General features: G+C 42.2%; 1 protein-coding gene across 10 annotated transcripts in view; it reads right to left on the bottom strand.

Annotated features, from left to right (window-relative positions):
- The window catches only part of LOC119144307 (melanopsin-like), a 46,732-nt gene extending 38,403 nt beyond the window's left edge, over positions 1–8,329 (bottom strand). For 5 of the 10 annotated variants that reach the window (XR_005103058.1, XR_005103061.1, XR_005103063.1 and 2 more), the window contains exon 1: positions 2,345–2,618. Coding sequence is in view for 1 of the 10 variants with exons in the window: in XM_037379526.1 (XP_037235423.1) it covers positions 3,363–3,386 (24 nt within the window). In the remaining 9 variants the exon portion in view is untranslated. Of the gene's footprint in view, positions 1–2,344; positions 2,619–3,362; positions 3,471–4,521; positions 4,609–6,236 lie in introns of those variants that run through there. The other 5 variants (XM_037379507.1, XM_037379537.1, XM_037379526.1 and 2 more) reach the window with 4 other exon arrangements.
- Positions 8,330–15,754: the final 7,425 nt, after the last annotated feature.

Here is a 15,754-nt window from a genome sequence, read left to right as displayed (position 1 = left end):
CACATATCCCCACCTGACATTCAATCTTCTGGTCTGCATCCTCCAATTAAACTCAGCAGCCTCTCACAGTGCCCTGTCCTTTTGCACGGCAAACATCAGAAAGGTCCATCTGACTATTTCTTGGGCTTTGCAAATGCTGTCACACGAAGCTGCTGACACCATTCCCTGGGTCTGCTGTCAGCAAAAGAGTTGGTGACTTCAGGCTCAGACCTTACTGCAACAACCTGCCCCAGAGGCATATCCAGCTGCACAGCAGCCCAAGTCTGCGTATTTGAACCATGCCGTGCATTCTGCATGTGTCACATCCTCTGCTGAACTACCACCATCCAGTACCAGGCATTTCTGACTGGTTAGTTATGTACTTGTTAGCATGCTCCTAAATCCTGGTATCTACCAAAGCTGCACATAAAGTCTGAACAACTTCTTTTTATTTCAGTGTTTCCCAGCATGACTGTCCTCACCACAGAATTTATAAGAAGTGTCTACTGGCCATATTTGTGAATGCTTTAGCAGAGTGCAATCAGTTCATGCAAGTCAGCCTGATGGTTGCCTCTCAGCTTGCCTTGCACCAGTATACTAAAATTTCCTACTTTTCAGGGCTTAGAGAGCTTGGCTTGTATTGCAGTTGTCATGTCTTGCAATTCCATGTTTCTTGTTATGTTTGCATAATTTTGAGAAACCCTTGGGTACATTGATACCAAAGGCTGAATCATCTCATCTAGTAACATTGCTTTGTCATGCTTTGGTAGTTCAGGAATGTCATCAGCCTTGTTTAATCACCTGCAATGATAATGCAGACACATTTCTATTCTGGGCCCAGTCTTGCATGTGCAATGAATTCTGCTTCAAACTCTGCTTGGCCAAGGACTGCTGGATTAAGTGGACCATCTTCGGCAGTCGCACGCTTTCGGCAGGCTGGCACCCCAGCACACTGGAAGCACACGACATCCTGGGGAGGATAATTTGCAGCCTCTGAAGGCAGTCAAATAACGGAAAGAAATTTTCAACTTTAAATCCCTTGATCAACTTACTGAGGTATATTTCCACATACACATGTTTTTGTACAGTTAAGTTTATGGCAAGAGAAAGTAATACAGAATGTGAACTAGTTCAAAATTTGGTGAATATATAATGACACGGAAAGAAAACTTGGGACTTCCTAGGAAATTTTAGAGAAAGTTTAACAGCAAACATAGCCCACACAGCCACCATGATAAATATATGATTAAAAAGACAAAATCAATTAAAAATTAAGACCTCTAGCAGTGCCAGAATGCACCCAGTGCATTTAAATAATTTGGAGTTATAAATTACATGCTCAAACACCTGTTCACTTGCCACTTATTTATTACTGAAGAGGACTCTATAAAATGCTTGTCCAACTTTTTTCTTTCTGATTTATTCCAGGGTAACAACCTGTTGCAATGAAATGACACCCACAGCTTCCCTCCCAAGCTGGACTTTCTTCCATACTGTTCCCCCATAACCCTTTCTCTTCCACTCTCTTAAGACTAGAAAAAGAAACAAATATATTAGTATTCTCTGAATGCCTGGGTTGGGCTGGATAATGAAATGAAGTCCAAGCAAGTTATCAAAGATTTAGGAGGAAATCTTCTATCCTAAAATTTATAAGGTATTGTAATGGTATAAGGTTGGGATATACAGTGACAGGGGGGTATGAGGACAGGGATACACAAATTCTTTGTATTTGGTTTGCTGACCTACCTCAGACTTCTGCCCCCAATCATCATAACTAATTTGCAATGCACAAGAAAATCCTCTTTTCTTTATGAATGTTTTCAAATAATCCTAGATAAACGTATGAACAATTGACAAACCTTCCTACAGCACTTCATTTAGGTCACTTTACATTACATTAATCGGCTCCACCAAAGGATAACAACTCTGAAATCTGCTTTAGGACTTCATATATATTTCCTTTTTCATTGACATTTTCCTGCTATTAATAACCAAATCACAATAAGGTTTAATCAACTAGATCTTGATGATGCAACAAGTACCATCATAAGCAATCACCTGCTACGTCCTCCCCTGCATAGCCAGTTTTCCCACTAGCCAAAACTCCAAGTCCATCCTAAAAATCTAAACAAAACAGCACAAAGAAAATACATTTCCCTTTGGTGACAGCTGGGTCAGCTGCACAAAAGAATAAATCAAAATTCATTACATCAAAACAACTTCAATGAGATGGTTGTTTTTTTCCCTTTTAAAGGAGAAGCTATTAATTTAAACCATTCCTTAGAAAATGAAGCAGAAGAGAAATGCTCCCTTCCCTTCTCCCTGCCCAGCTCCCACTTTCTGAAGCCTTCCTTTTGTCACGTACTTTTTGGGTTCAGCCGAAAGCATCTCCCTTCCCTCTGCACATCCACTCTGTGCGGGACTGCCGAGCTGCGACTCATCCCGAGAAGCATTTGAAATCCCAAGGTTTAAAAAGCAACTCGCAAGCAAGCCCTCCTCCGCTCGCAGCCTGACAGCTCTGGAAGCATATTGAACTGCAGCATTATCCCCAGCAAACCACCGATCCCGTTATTCAGCCTGACTGGCCCCACCATGACTGTTTCAAGCACAAGAAAATTACTTAAAAACAAAACAAAACAAAACAACAAACCCAAATACCCCACAGTTTTACATTTTTTTTCCTTTTTTTTTTTTTTTTTTAAAGGATAGACACCCAGAGGAGCTCATTTCCAGGGCATCCCAGCTGGCTAGCTCTGCCCAGCCCAGCCTGTGAGCATCTGCAGCCCCCAAGAGTACCACCCCCGAGGCGAGGCATCCTTGGGCAGTCAGCGCCTGGGGTTCTGCCTGCTCCATACCTCCTCCCTGCAGTCCCGTGCAGGCAGTGTGGGTAGCCAGGGACGGAGAGCAGCGTCTGGGATTTCCCTTGCAGTGACTCACACCCATGGCCTCTTATGCTTTTGCTGCAAGAAGCCTGGCTCTGCCTTCCCTGTCACCCCCCTTTAGGTGGCTGAAAACAGCAGCCGGCCCCCACCGCCCACCCCCAGCCTCTCTTGGCTGGTCAAACCCAGCTCTGGCTTTCTCTTTGCACGCTCTGTGCTCCATCTCCATGGCCCGTGAACCCCCATGGCTAGGTTAGAGTGGCCCTGCCTGCTGCACACGTCAGCAGCCACGTGCCGAAACCCACAGCTGGGTTTCTTACAGGACTGTCAAGAAACAGGGGCTGGGTATAAAACGTAGCCGTTTCCCAGCAACTCACCCTGGAGTTATCAAAATTTCACCTGCAGCATATGCCTCGAGATTCAAGCATCATCTGTCCCACAGATGCTTGAATAACCACAGAAAATAAAGTGAGTGGCATTGAATGGGGCACAGGAATTTCTTACCTCACAGGCTCCTCTTGGCGTCATGTTTGTAAAGCTGAGCTCTTCAGAGATGCTGTAACACGATAAGAAGAGCAGGCCTGCTCTTCAAGAGCCTCTTTCTCCTACACTCTGGCCAGAAAAACATCACAAAAACAGTTACATTTCTATCCCTGTATTTTTTTACAGTGTATTCACAATATTTTCAACATAATTGGTTTCAGTGCTCCCCTTTTCAAGGGCATGAATGGAGAGGATTTGTGAGATTGAGCTTTGTCTAGAGAAAAAAGGCTCGAAGTAGCAGAGAGAGGAGCCAGAAACAGCAATCTAAACATGCTGTTGCAGGGACTTACATGCCTTCACCATCTGGGGCATGACAGAGGTCACAGCTTTGCAGGAGAACCTTAAACCTATTTCTGCCAACATATTATCTCTGATAATTTTAAAGATTATAGAAATTCAACTACAGACACAAAACTTACAAATATGGCAAACCTATACCACAGAGATAATTTGTAAATGCTGGAGAATGCAATAGAACTTCCTGAATTGGAGGCCTAGATTTCAAAACAAAGTTTGCTTTGGCATTTAATATCCTAAAGACATGATGGATATGTTACAATAAAATGAATAATCTGCCAGAACAGGGGGGGGGGAAAAAAAGTGCTTCAGTGAAAATACAATATGCTGTTATGCATTATATTATAAAAGACAAAATGATGGTATCGTTGTCATACATAAAGGTTTAGACATTGGTATTGTATGTTCATCATTATTACTTCATCCTTGGTTTTCAGTCTTTGTTGAACTACCTTGTTTCTGGCGAATTATTTGACTTGAGAGGTTCTACTTTCCTTCTCTGAAGATGCCCAGTAAAACAAAAGATCAGTATTAGCTGCTGTCTCTTACAGATCCACCTATTGACTTGATCTCTTATGATGTGCTGGTTGCAGATATGTCTGGAAGCAAACTACGGTTCTCTCCATTCCTTTATACTCTCCAACCTCAGATCCACCAAATGACACATACTTTAGACATCATAACAGTTACATAGTTATTTTTTCTTTGTTCATTGCATCTCTGTGTTATCTAAATGAAGTGATCCATTAGATTACCTTTGCTGCCCTTGAAAATAGTTTGTTAATGTTCTAGATGTATTGTGAGGGGTAAAGTTTTTGCTTACCTTACAACTTTTTCCATAAACATTAGCTTCCAGAGGAAAAATTATACACAATTCCAGTAGTGTACACCGTCTTTGCAGTCTCAGAACCTGTGGATTCATAATTGGTTGGCTGACAGCATATTTTATCACTGAGGAGTTTTAAATATTTTTAAGGCAACTGAGGCCACATGAGAAGTCATCAGCCCTCTAACACCTGCAGGTGGGTTCCCTCTTTTCTTTACTTACAGAAATGTGGAAGTGCTGCTTTCTGAAAAAATGAGAGACCTGACAAACCGTTCAGATGTCCTTTATGAGGAACTGCTTGCTTTGCTTATGTTGTTGTTCACTGCTACATCTGCAAGCTGGAGCTGAAACTTCTCTGAGATCAGGCCACTACACACAACGCCTCACAGAGTTGGACTCAAAATGAACCCTATTTTGCGTGAGCTATTCTAATTAAAGACAAGAATTGGATGCCAAGGGAAAGTTAAATGCCAACTAAAGCAAACTCTTTCAAACTTCAGACTTGTTTAGACTGACAGGATTTTTGATTGACAGTTTGAGTTGGCTCCATGAATGACAGCATTTAAGTGCAACTAAGCCTCCAGCTAGAGGCTTACTGGAGCTTTGTCTCACACATCTCTTTCCTCTTTCTCACACCAAGATTAGTTCTTTGTCAGGCCTTTCTATTTCAGCTGTTTGTAATTAATCCTGGGACATGGGAAAATACAGTAAATCAATCAAGTGAGTATAACCAGACAGTATTCGGACTCGCTGAGCATTATGAACTGCATTTGCATGCTTAAACTCACGACCTGTTTAGGTAAAAACCACTGCAAATCAGTGCCTTACAATTAGTCACTGAGAATAGATTGTTCAAGTAACTAAAGTAGTAGGTAATGTCAACAACTGCCTAACAAAGGTCAGAAAAATGACCTCTCTGAGAGTAGTTGAGATCCTAGGCTAAGGGACTAACAGTAGTAGTTCCATGTGGAGACTTAAAGAAACCAGTCTAACGCTGAACAAAATGCAGGAAAGAAGTATACATAATTTTTTTGTTTGGTTGCTTGGTTGTTTTTGGTTTTTTTTAGAAAATGGAGCAGAGTCATTTAGGATGAATAATAGCACTTTACATTTCTATGACACCTTCCATCCCACAAGCTCCCAAAGCAGCTGGCAAATTTAACAGATTGAAGGACATCATCTACCGTACACCGAAATCATTTTATGCCACTAAAGGCATTCCCACTGAAGCAAGAAGCAGTGTCTAACAGGTTTGATCTGTTGTGACAAACACCATTATCTAAGGAAAACCACAGGGAGAGCATAATTGCCAACAGCTGGAACTCTTGTGCTGAATCCTAGATTGAACAGTTGTTGGGAAAGATTCTGCTAGTATTTCTCCAGTTACCACTGGTGATGAAGACATGATCACAGATCTTTCAGACCTGCCATGCTCAGGGTAGGCATTCTTATGAGCCAGCTCCTTGGGGCTCTCGCCTCAGCACGAGGTGCCTTCACAACCCATAACCCCACTCCTTGCAGTGCCTGAGTGCTATATCCACCAGACAGGGAGAGAGCAGAGCTTGACCGTAAACATCCAGGCACAAAGACAGATCCAGCGGTCAATCAAGAGAGGCTGCACACTTCAACAGTCCACTTTGAGCTGAGCCTTCACCAAAGTCATCTTTCTTTCATTGCAGCCTGAACATGGACATTCCAGAAAAAAACATTACCTCTGACGACACAGTGAGGTTCAAAGGTGTTTCACATCCAACAGACTATTCACACATGCTGCTTCCTAGAGCACATGGGTCTGACAACAGACTGCCTGACCAGGTCCTTGGAAATCTCTGCACACTAGCAAAACAGGGTAGAAAGGCAGGCTAAATTTGGTGTATGTTAAAGGACTATTATCTAGAATGGCAAAGGAGACAGAGTTGCACCAAAAAGCTCCACCAGGCTACAGATTCAGTGGGATGGGGGTGAGTTTCACACTCCCCTTCTCTCACAGTCATGTCAGGGATCTCAGTCTTTTTAAGGAATTATAGTCATACTTGTGGCCACTGATGCTATGATCACTGAAGAGTGCAAAATAAGGTGAGCACATCATTATTGTTAAAAAAAAAAAAAAAATACCCAAAACTGGCAGAAAGAAGAGAGTGCAATGAAAGAGAAATATATGGCCACTGAACTGGTATATTCTAGCTTTAAAAGGAAAAGAATAGCATCCAAAGCCCTTTCCAGATTTGCTGTCAGACCAAAGGAAAGGCTAGGCTGTCAAAGATTGATGGATAATCTACAGTCACATGTTCATTTTGGAATGGCACAGAGGCACGTTTGGAAATGTGTTTTGAGCTGCAGAATAAGGAAGAGTGAAATAAAAAGTGGAATGGAATCCTATGCCAATGAGCAAAATGGATTAATTCAGCAGTCCATGTCTTCCAGTGGTTTAAAATCAACCAGCTACAAGGTTGATCCGGGAATTAATCTCAGGATTGTTATAAAATGCAGTGCAAACACTCAATGACATCCTACTGAGCTTCTGACAACTCTGAAAAGTCTCACATATTCGACGTGAAATATTTTAATTACAAAGTGAAATGAAATTCAATTACAAGGTGAAACATTTTAATTACAAAGGAAAATGAAGAGTTAGTATGGGCCAGGCTAGCTTGCCTTGTGCATTGCCTGGTCAAGTGTTTCTCAGGTAGGGTTACTCATCATGGAAAACCAATGATTTTTCAATTGCTGAACATGTAAAGTATAGACTAAGCTTTAGGATATCAATGAAGTCAGTTAACAGCAAGGGATGGGTTAGATTCAATCACAGGATTAGAATGCCTGTCTCATCATCAAAGTTTGCTCACAAGGGACAAAGACGACATGGCACTGCTTATCTAGGGTACATCTTAGGTAAAGGTCATCTCACTAGCAAAACTGTAAAGCTGTACAAGCTTGACTCTTTTCTTCTCCTCCCCCACTAACAGAGGGCATATGTTAATGCCAACAATGTAATTTCATTATGCATTTGGTTTTTTCTTTCTGCTTTGCCTATGCCAAACCTACAGAAACCCTTGCATGTTGTCACTCTGAGAGGAAGAAGCTAGAGATACCTAAGGTGGTGGCCCCTGCTCGAACAGGGGCTTTATCATAATTCCTACCCTCTTCCCCCAGCCTCTTTCCACTTTCCCCATAGGGGCTGATATCCCTCCTATCCCCATATCCCACCAGCAGGAATGAGTTACCAGGACTCAGCCATTACTTTTCATCCGAGGTTCACCCTTTCCTGGAGTCCTTTCTGTGGAAAGAACAACCCAGTCCAAATTCACTCCCAGTCTCACTCTTCAGGGGAGGACATTCATTTTCTCAGGTACAGCAGAAGATTTTTAGCCATGTCTTAGAGTCTTCATGGCCTTTGAAACTCGTGCCTCCCAGGAGAGGGGCTTCAGCACCATGCCACAGCCAAGCAGTGTTACCTGTGTTGGAGGCAGACAGCAGCAGAGGAAGAAATGCAAGTGTCAAAGGGCCAGAGGGCAAGGGGGGAGGAATTCAACTTCATAGTCCCCTGGGGAGACACTCCCAGCTCTTAGCTGCTGCTTCTGGCACTGTTACGTACCCTCTAGAAAGGCTGTTTGAACTGGAATGGCAATGGAAATGGACATGTCCTGGAACATGGTCCTCAGATCAACATCTTTGCTGCCACCAGTCATATAAACCAACTCCAGATTATGGTGGTTCGACAAAATTTCAGTAAACAAAATACTGTATTTTTACTTTTAACATTCATTTTGGTTGAAAGCCACATTTTGTGATACCAGAATTTTCCACGGGAAAGACATTCTGATTTTTTTACTAACTCACAAGTTTTCCTCTGGCCCCATTCAATCACAAAGTTTTCTCCAACAACTTATGGAAAAACCCTAAAAGTCACAACTTTTGCTGTCAAAGTCATGGCAGTGACAGCCACACAGACCTTTTTTTGTTGTACTGTCATCTTCTATACTGAAGTTTTCCATTTCTGGTCAAAGGTGACTTATTTCTATAAAGGGAAACATTTTCGCACTTTAAATGCTTGAAACAAAATCCTTTTGTGTAAAAAGCTGGCCTGGAGAATTCCATCCTGGAAGCTGAATGCCTCAGAGTCCTACCGACACTTACAAGGGCTCTTGGTAATAAGGTCAAAAAAAAGAAATCCAAACTTTGTATTGGCTCCCTAATTCAAACACTGTTTTAAAAAGAGATATACTGAAACAAGGAAGCCCTTATAGGTCTTCAGTTTCTATATGCTAATGAGGGAAGAATATCCTTGGATGTAAAGTAACTGTGACTGGCACGTCCTTGAAGAGCCAGAGGGACAACTGTTGAAATCCAGAAGGAATACATGTTAGGAAACAGCCATATTACTGCCCCGATGTCCCAGCCCCGACCACTTAGCAGAAAATGCTCTGCCCTGTTAAGTGTCTGCTCCAAGGGACCCACCATGGCAGCTGACACAGCTCTGACAGTCCCCAGCGGTATGGTGACGTCAGCTCTGCAGGCGCTGGGGAGCTCGCAGGTAATGGTCTGCCATGTTCTAACTATGGCACTCTGCAGAGTGCAGAGATGGGAGCACGTGCGACGTGACCTTCTTGAGCTGTGCCCCAACAGATAGCACCTCAGCGATCAGACACCAGCTCTGGCTCGGCAAGTCCCTTCATTGTGATCTATTCCCACCAGCCAACTCTCAAACCAGGGAAACTAAAAAATCCAGTTCTCATTAAAAGTATAAGATCGTAATAAATTTCAGAAGCTCTCAAGATGTACTGTGAAGCAAAGACCAACACATAGCAATTTCTTCAGCCATTTTAGGCCCAATAGTCCTGTGTTTTGAATTGTTCTTCACATAAAGTTTTCTTAAAACAAGGCTGACCCAGGCCTTTGCGTCCTGGGTTGTTACGGAATGGAATTTAAACTACAAACTCCTCTAAATTGTTTAGAGTCTTGTCTTAAATATCATCAAGACTTAATGGCGAATACAAAAGCCACTGTTGATTCTTACCTCAGAAAACAGAAGCAATAGTGTACAGTAACTGAACTAGATGCATAATAATACATTTATCCTGAAGCGAGGAGAAACTTGACTTTCATTTCTGCTCTGAAAACAACCCATCAGTTATACCCTCTGGATGACAATTTGACATGTGAATCTGAGACTGGTTTTCAAATGCTGGTGCTAAAATGAAAGAAAAACAAACTCCATTTATCTAATCTTTCTTTCAGGCAGGATCTTCTGTGATTTTTATCTCCACAAATTTCAGTTCTGCTCCAGAAAAAGAGAAACACCTTAGAAAGAGATTTGATACTTAAATTCACATTTTGTCCAGAAGAAACAACAGAAAAAAAGAACACTGTTCTTCCCTTTACCATATAATCTCCACTCTATAATCTCTTCTTTGTCATGGACTGAGCCCATTTCTGGACTTTTCTTGGTCTAATGTCATATGAGTTTCTGTATTCCCTATCCCATCTGGTACAGAAGTCATCAAGGTGCACTTACCTTCTTCAGAAAACCAGATATTACTGAAAATCCAGCACATCACTAAAATCAAACATTTAAGATAAAACCCTATTCCTAAGAGCAGGGCATACAAATCAAGAGACTTGATGAATACCATGAAGGAAGCTGGTACGGGACTCTGGTGTCTGGGCTTCTGTGACCAGGCTGGTGTCCTTCCCTTTGCAACAGGCATAAGCAGGAACAGCTAGTTCTAGAGCTGCTTTCTTGCATTTCTCACAGAAACCAAAACACCAAAGGCATGTGTTCCCTGAGAAGGCGATGAAGCTTTGCTTCCTCTAGAAATAATTCATGAGGAAAGCTTTGAAATGACTTAAACTTTTTTTCCCCCAAACACACAGTGAATAAGGGATAGCCAGAATGTAAAAGCAGCTATCAGCTCTAGGCGGCTTTAGGGACAGACTTCACCAGAGCTCAAAACTGCAGAGCAGAGAGAGAAGCAGATTGGAATAAGATATTAAAAAAGGCTAAAAGGAGATATTTGTCAGGAGATGGAGGGAATATGCTACTTTGAGAACCATTTCAGGTATATCTGAAACAGGGTTCATATTTCTTGTAAACATTTTAAATAGAGTGGCTTTTTTTTAAACCACAATTTTATGCGTAAATGTTACAGAAAATTTTGGATTAGAGCTATAAACAGGTCGTATTCTATGCCCTAAGCTGCTGGGAGTGCCTGCATCTGTGTGCATTTGTATGAACACTTTGATAAAAAGTCATTTCAATTAAAAAAACACTTCCTAATATAGTGAAAAAATTCTCCTTGCTGAAGTTAAGTGGGCCTTTACCAATTATTTCTTTTGGCAACTGCAGTTTTGAACTCTCCACCTGACTGTTCTGCTCAGGAAAAGGCTGGCCTACAGAAAACAACATTTTTTGCCATTTCAGAAAAATAATGGGATGCTAGATTGTAAAGTAAGCTTTCCTACAGCTAAATTCAAGAAATATAGCTGCATAGGATAACAGCAAAACAATATTAAATAAATACTCCAGTTCTCTTACTCTTTCCCAATGCTTTCAAATATTCTCCCCACCTTTTTCCCAAATGATACAAAGAACAGGAATTAAATGTTTCTCTGTCAGAGGTACACTCTGGCAGCATGGCGTGTGTCTTTGAGGTTTACACACTTCAGCAACAGCTATACTTCAAACTAATTTCCAGATGAAAAGAAAAGAGTAGAACAGTGAGAAACCAAAAAATACAGAGATGGAAAAGGTCCAGCTATATCATCTAAATATCTCTTACCCACTTCATCAGTCAAAACTGTGTAGTGCCATCATTCAAGCAATGATTGGAAGCATTCATTTTTATACATGGAATACAAGAAGAATTTACCAAATTTGCTTCAGAGGAATGAAAACAGCTAGTGCCTAATGCAGATTCTGTCAGGCAGGCAGCATAGGTTTGTGAGCTCTCAGGTATGTTTAATGTTGTAGGATTTGTCCAGCTATACCGTTAAGTTCAGTGTGGCAGCTCTGTCAGAAACCAACAGCTAATGCCGAGGAAAGAGATGAAGACACCTCATGCAGCATCACAGCAACCATGTCGCTTCATAAGCCAAGGAGGGGGAAAAAGTCCTGTGCTCATCTGGCAAGATTTGCCATGGGTTTTTTGTTATTAATAAAATAAAAATGAAATTAAACTGTCACTCCACCCACCTCAATCTAGTAAAGACAAATAATGGCAAATTTGGATTTGGTACGATACACAGAATAAATGCTAAGATGTCTTTCAGCAAAACCTGTTCATACAAATTCGGTTTTGTTACTCCTCCTGTCCATTTCTCCTTTAGCCATTGGGACCTGAGTAACAAATCACTTAAATCACACTACCAAATTCTACTGTTACATCACAAGCTTCATTTGGGCTCATATGTTTGTATTAGGGTAGTGAAAACAGAAGTTGGTCTACAGCATTGATCACACGCAACACAGCCTTATTCTATTTTCATGTTGCTAATAAGAGCTATTTCTCGGCACAAATTGCTGACTGTTAGACTTTACTACTTTTTCTAACTTCTGCACTCTGCTCACTTTTATCCCTTGCCTAATTTCTGAATTTAAAAGCCTGCCCAACACAGAGCTGTTCTCATCAAGAGCCTAGCTGGGGGTTTTGGGTGATACAGTAGCTAACAGTCCTGAAAGAAAATGAGAATCTGCCAACAGCTTTGGAGGAAACAAATTTTCCAGGATGTGATAGACCCTGAGTAGGTATTGAGATGCTTGCAAAACTGACGATTTAGGCTAATACAGTCAACTACCAAAAGCAATTAAAAGTTATTGCAGAGCAATGTGCTGTACTAGGAACCCAAAACACGATTATTTGCTCAGAGCTTCTGAATTTCAGCATGAAGGTAGGTAAACCTAAGCCTCTGCTGCTTGCCCAAAGAGCCCAGGATCCCTCGGGACATCTAGTATGCTGCCCTAAATCTATATTCAGTGACTGGCAAAAAGTACTTCATTCCATCACCAGTGAGATCTGCTCAGGTCAGGTTTTGTATGGAGGGTGCACAGTAAACAACCAACATCCTGAGAGAGAAGGGCTTTGGCAACCTGGCAGTGGAAAAAAAAAAAAAAAATTAAAAATTGCTACAGTTCATGTTTCATGGCACTGCCTTGCCGATTTTAGAAGCAAGACAAACACCTACAAGTGTCATGTAGCCCTTCCCTCTCCAGGCTTTTTCACAGAAGCTCAGCGAGCAGCCCATACACAACTTCAAAATACAAAATGGTTATGTACTGGCTAATACATTCAGTAGCTAGCTAGGACTGAAGAGCTGCTAGAGCAAGGATTAAAATGCTTTCCTCTCTCCACTAGATGTCCGCTGAGCCTTTGCTGCCAGATCTGCCAGGCAGGTGGGGAAGAGCCAGCCATCACACCTTGGCCAAGCTGGTCCTTGATAGTGCTGACCTACCAGCTTCCAGCTCCCCATCATCAGCTTCAGTTTTATACTTCTTCATATCACCGTGGGGTTTTTTTTAATCCCTCAGCTTCTGATATTGCCTGTCTGCAGTTTTACCTTTCTTATCTTGCATAGCTCTCACCTCTGTACTTCCTCACAGTTAAGCAATTTTCAAAGAAGTCCAAGACAAGGTTTTGCACCTGTGCTGTATCACAGCAAGGTCTTGGACCACAGACAGCTGAATCCTTCAGAAGGGGGTCATGGCTTTAGGATCAGGGCTACAAAAGGCAACTGGAAGGAACCGAAGCATCAGCTGAAATGGCCAGCAGATGATTAAGCCTTTGAAAAGCTAGCCAGAAAAAGGCTACCAAGTAGGTAAAAGGGAGAGGAAGAAGTGAAAAAAGGAGATATATTACCAGTTAGCTGGGCTGGCAGGCTGGAGACAGAAATTAAAGTCATTACACAGAAGAATCGTAAAGAAAAAAACAGCAGAGCAGAAGGCAACCTCTGCCTGACTACAACAACGAAATAGAGATGAGCAGCAGATTGGAGAAGAAACTAAGGGGTCAGGGAGAATATGGTCAAACACAGAAACAGGCAAAGACTATTCAAATATGGGGCTGCTCTTCAGAAAACAGCCATCTCAGACATGAATATGCCAAAAGGGTCTTATTTAAATAGGGCTTATAATGGAATGAGAGAAAACCCCTCTGCTTTCTGTCTCCTTTATAGCTGTGAATAACTACATAGAGATTTGAAATACTCCCATATATGCTTGTAAGATGGGCAAGGGAAAACCTGGAAATACCACATAACGATCACAGAGATGATAGCTGAGGATGTAGCTTGGTAGGACCAAACTGCGTCCAAAATGATTTGAGGGATTTAACAGCAACAAGAGTTGATAAACGGAGATTTGACCAGAATATTCCAGGCTCTCTAGATCCCAGTGTCATCAAATGGTGAAGAAATGTGTTCTTGTGCAGGCAGCTGAATGTCTATGACCTGCTGATCCTGAAGGACCATCTGGCCACGGGAATGCCTCTCAGGACACAGGGAAACAATAACACCTGACAGTGTTACCACAGCCTCATGAGTCCCTGGCTCGGCTGAGCAACATAAGCTGCTTACACCTTTGTTCCTGGTCCATTGCATATCCATATCTCCTTTTCAGTGGATATTCACACATGGTAATTTGCAGCCAAAATAGGCTAGAAGCAAAGGTGCAACTGCTCAGTTAATTATAACGTAGTAGACTCCAACAACCAGGTCAGCTGCCTTCATCCCTGTCTGGGCAGGGACACAATACAGCCCCTTAAGAGTCTGTTCCCACCATCTGCTGTTGGGTGCATCTTGTGGTTCCTCCCCTCTGCCTGGGGAGTATGAGCATGGCCGAAAGGGTTGCTCGAGTGACTAATGTTGGAGCTCCCAATGGTCCTTGCCCAGGCAGGCTTCAGCCTCCCAATAACTGGAAAACTTCTCCCAGCGGCTGACTGCCAGGTCTCCTGTTGGGAGATGTTTCACATTGTGTGTAGATAATACTGATGAGCCCCAAAGCAGCTTTCCTACCAGTAAGTGGTATGAGAAACACATGTCCTGGGGCTTGGGAAAGCCTAACCCATAAGTCACCTGACTATAAGTACTGGGAAAAAAAAAAAAGGGAAAAAAGCCAAGTTTTTTTCAATAGAGTCAAGGTTTACATTCTGGCTTACAAGCATGAAAAAGCTAGAAAAGAAAAACACAGACATGACAACACTTAGAACAAATCTAACCTCAGTCTCTCCTTTAAGCTTGAGCAGGGATTTCTCCAAGGTATATCTTGGCCTGGGAAAGCAGGGTGGTGATGCAGCATGCCATCCATCTCCACCATCTTGTCTTGCCTGCTGAAGCCGACCTGTGGCCTTGCTCCCTCACAGAGCCAAGACAGCAGCCCCCAGACCTATCTCCCTCCCTGGCATTGTCTTTCAGAGCTGACTTTGCAGTGTAGCAGGCAGCTCTGCCCCAGCTGCCTCCAGGCAGCATTGTCTGAGATGCAGCTGAGGATATCTTCTCCCTGTTTCTTGTTTCTTTCAACACCTCTCACTTCAGATCTCCCTGATCCTGTTTTGGTCTAAGGATGCACGATCCATAGTGCAGCACAGGGCAAAATTGTACAACATTGGTTTTACTCATGCACCAACTTGTTGGCATTTCATTTAGGTGGCCTCATGGAAGGTGTGACATTTTCATTACCATTGTAACACTTTATAAACCATACATCAACCAAAGGATTAACTACATAAACATCTTGTTAAATTTGCTGTCACTATTTCACTGTGATCTGATGATAACCGCATAACTTACTGCTAATACTAATTATTAGTCTTGACAGATTTGGCATGTATAACAATTTCTACAGCCCTTTCCTGGCACAAGCATTTCCCTTCCTCCTTATCACCACTGTCTTTCTGTCACCTGGAGAGCCTCCTGCTTTCTCCACAGGATTTCTTAACTCTTTCATCTGATCCCACAGCTGCTTTACATCCAACTAATTGAAGTGGACACATCTGGAAAGGAAATGTAAGCATGAGTTGATACCATATGATTGCTTCTGGACATGGTATTTCCTAGTGATGTCGTACATCTCATGAAAAGGAAGCAGGCAAAATGCATTTTAGGCAGAATTGAAAAGAATGAAGAAGAGGAAAGAAGAGGAGTTGATGAAGGCTTCCCCCCCCCGCGTTGTGGCAGAAAAATCACAGCCACTGACCTGGTTTAATAGTTCTCTTGTTAAAGATGTCCTACAGTCAAACTC

The sequence above is a fragment of the Falco rusticolus genome, chromosome 1 (genome assembly GCF_015220075.1).
Source record: "Falco rusticolus isolate bFalRus1 chromosome 1, bFalRus1.pri, whole genome shotgun sequence".
NCBI lineage: Eukaryota > Metazoa > Chordata > Aves > Falconiformes > Falconidae > Falco > Falco rusticolus.
Note: the sequence above shows the minus strand (reverse complement) of the source record. Positions and strands in the feature narration are given on the sequence as shown.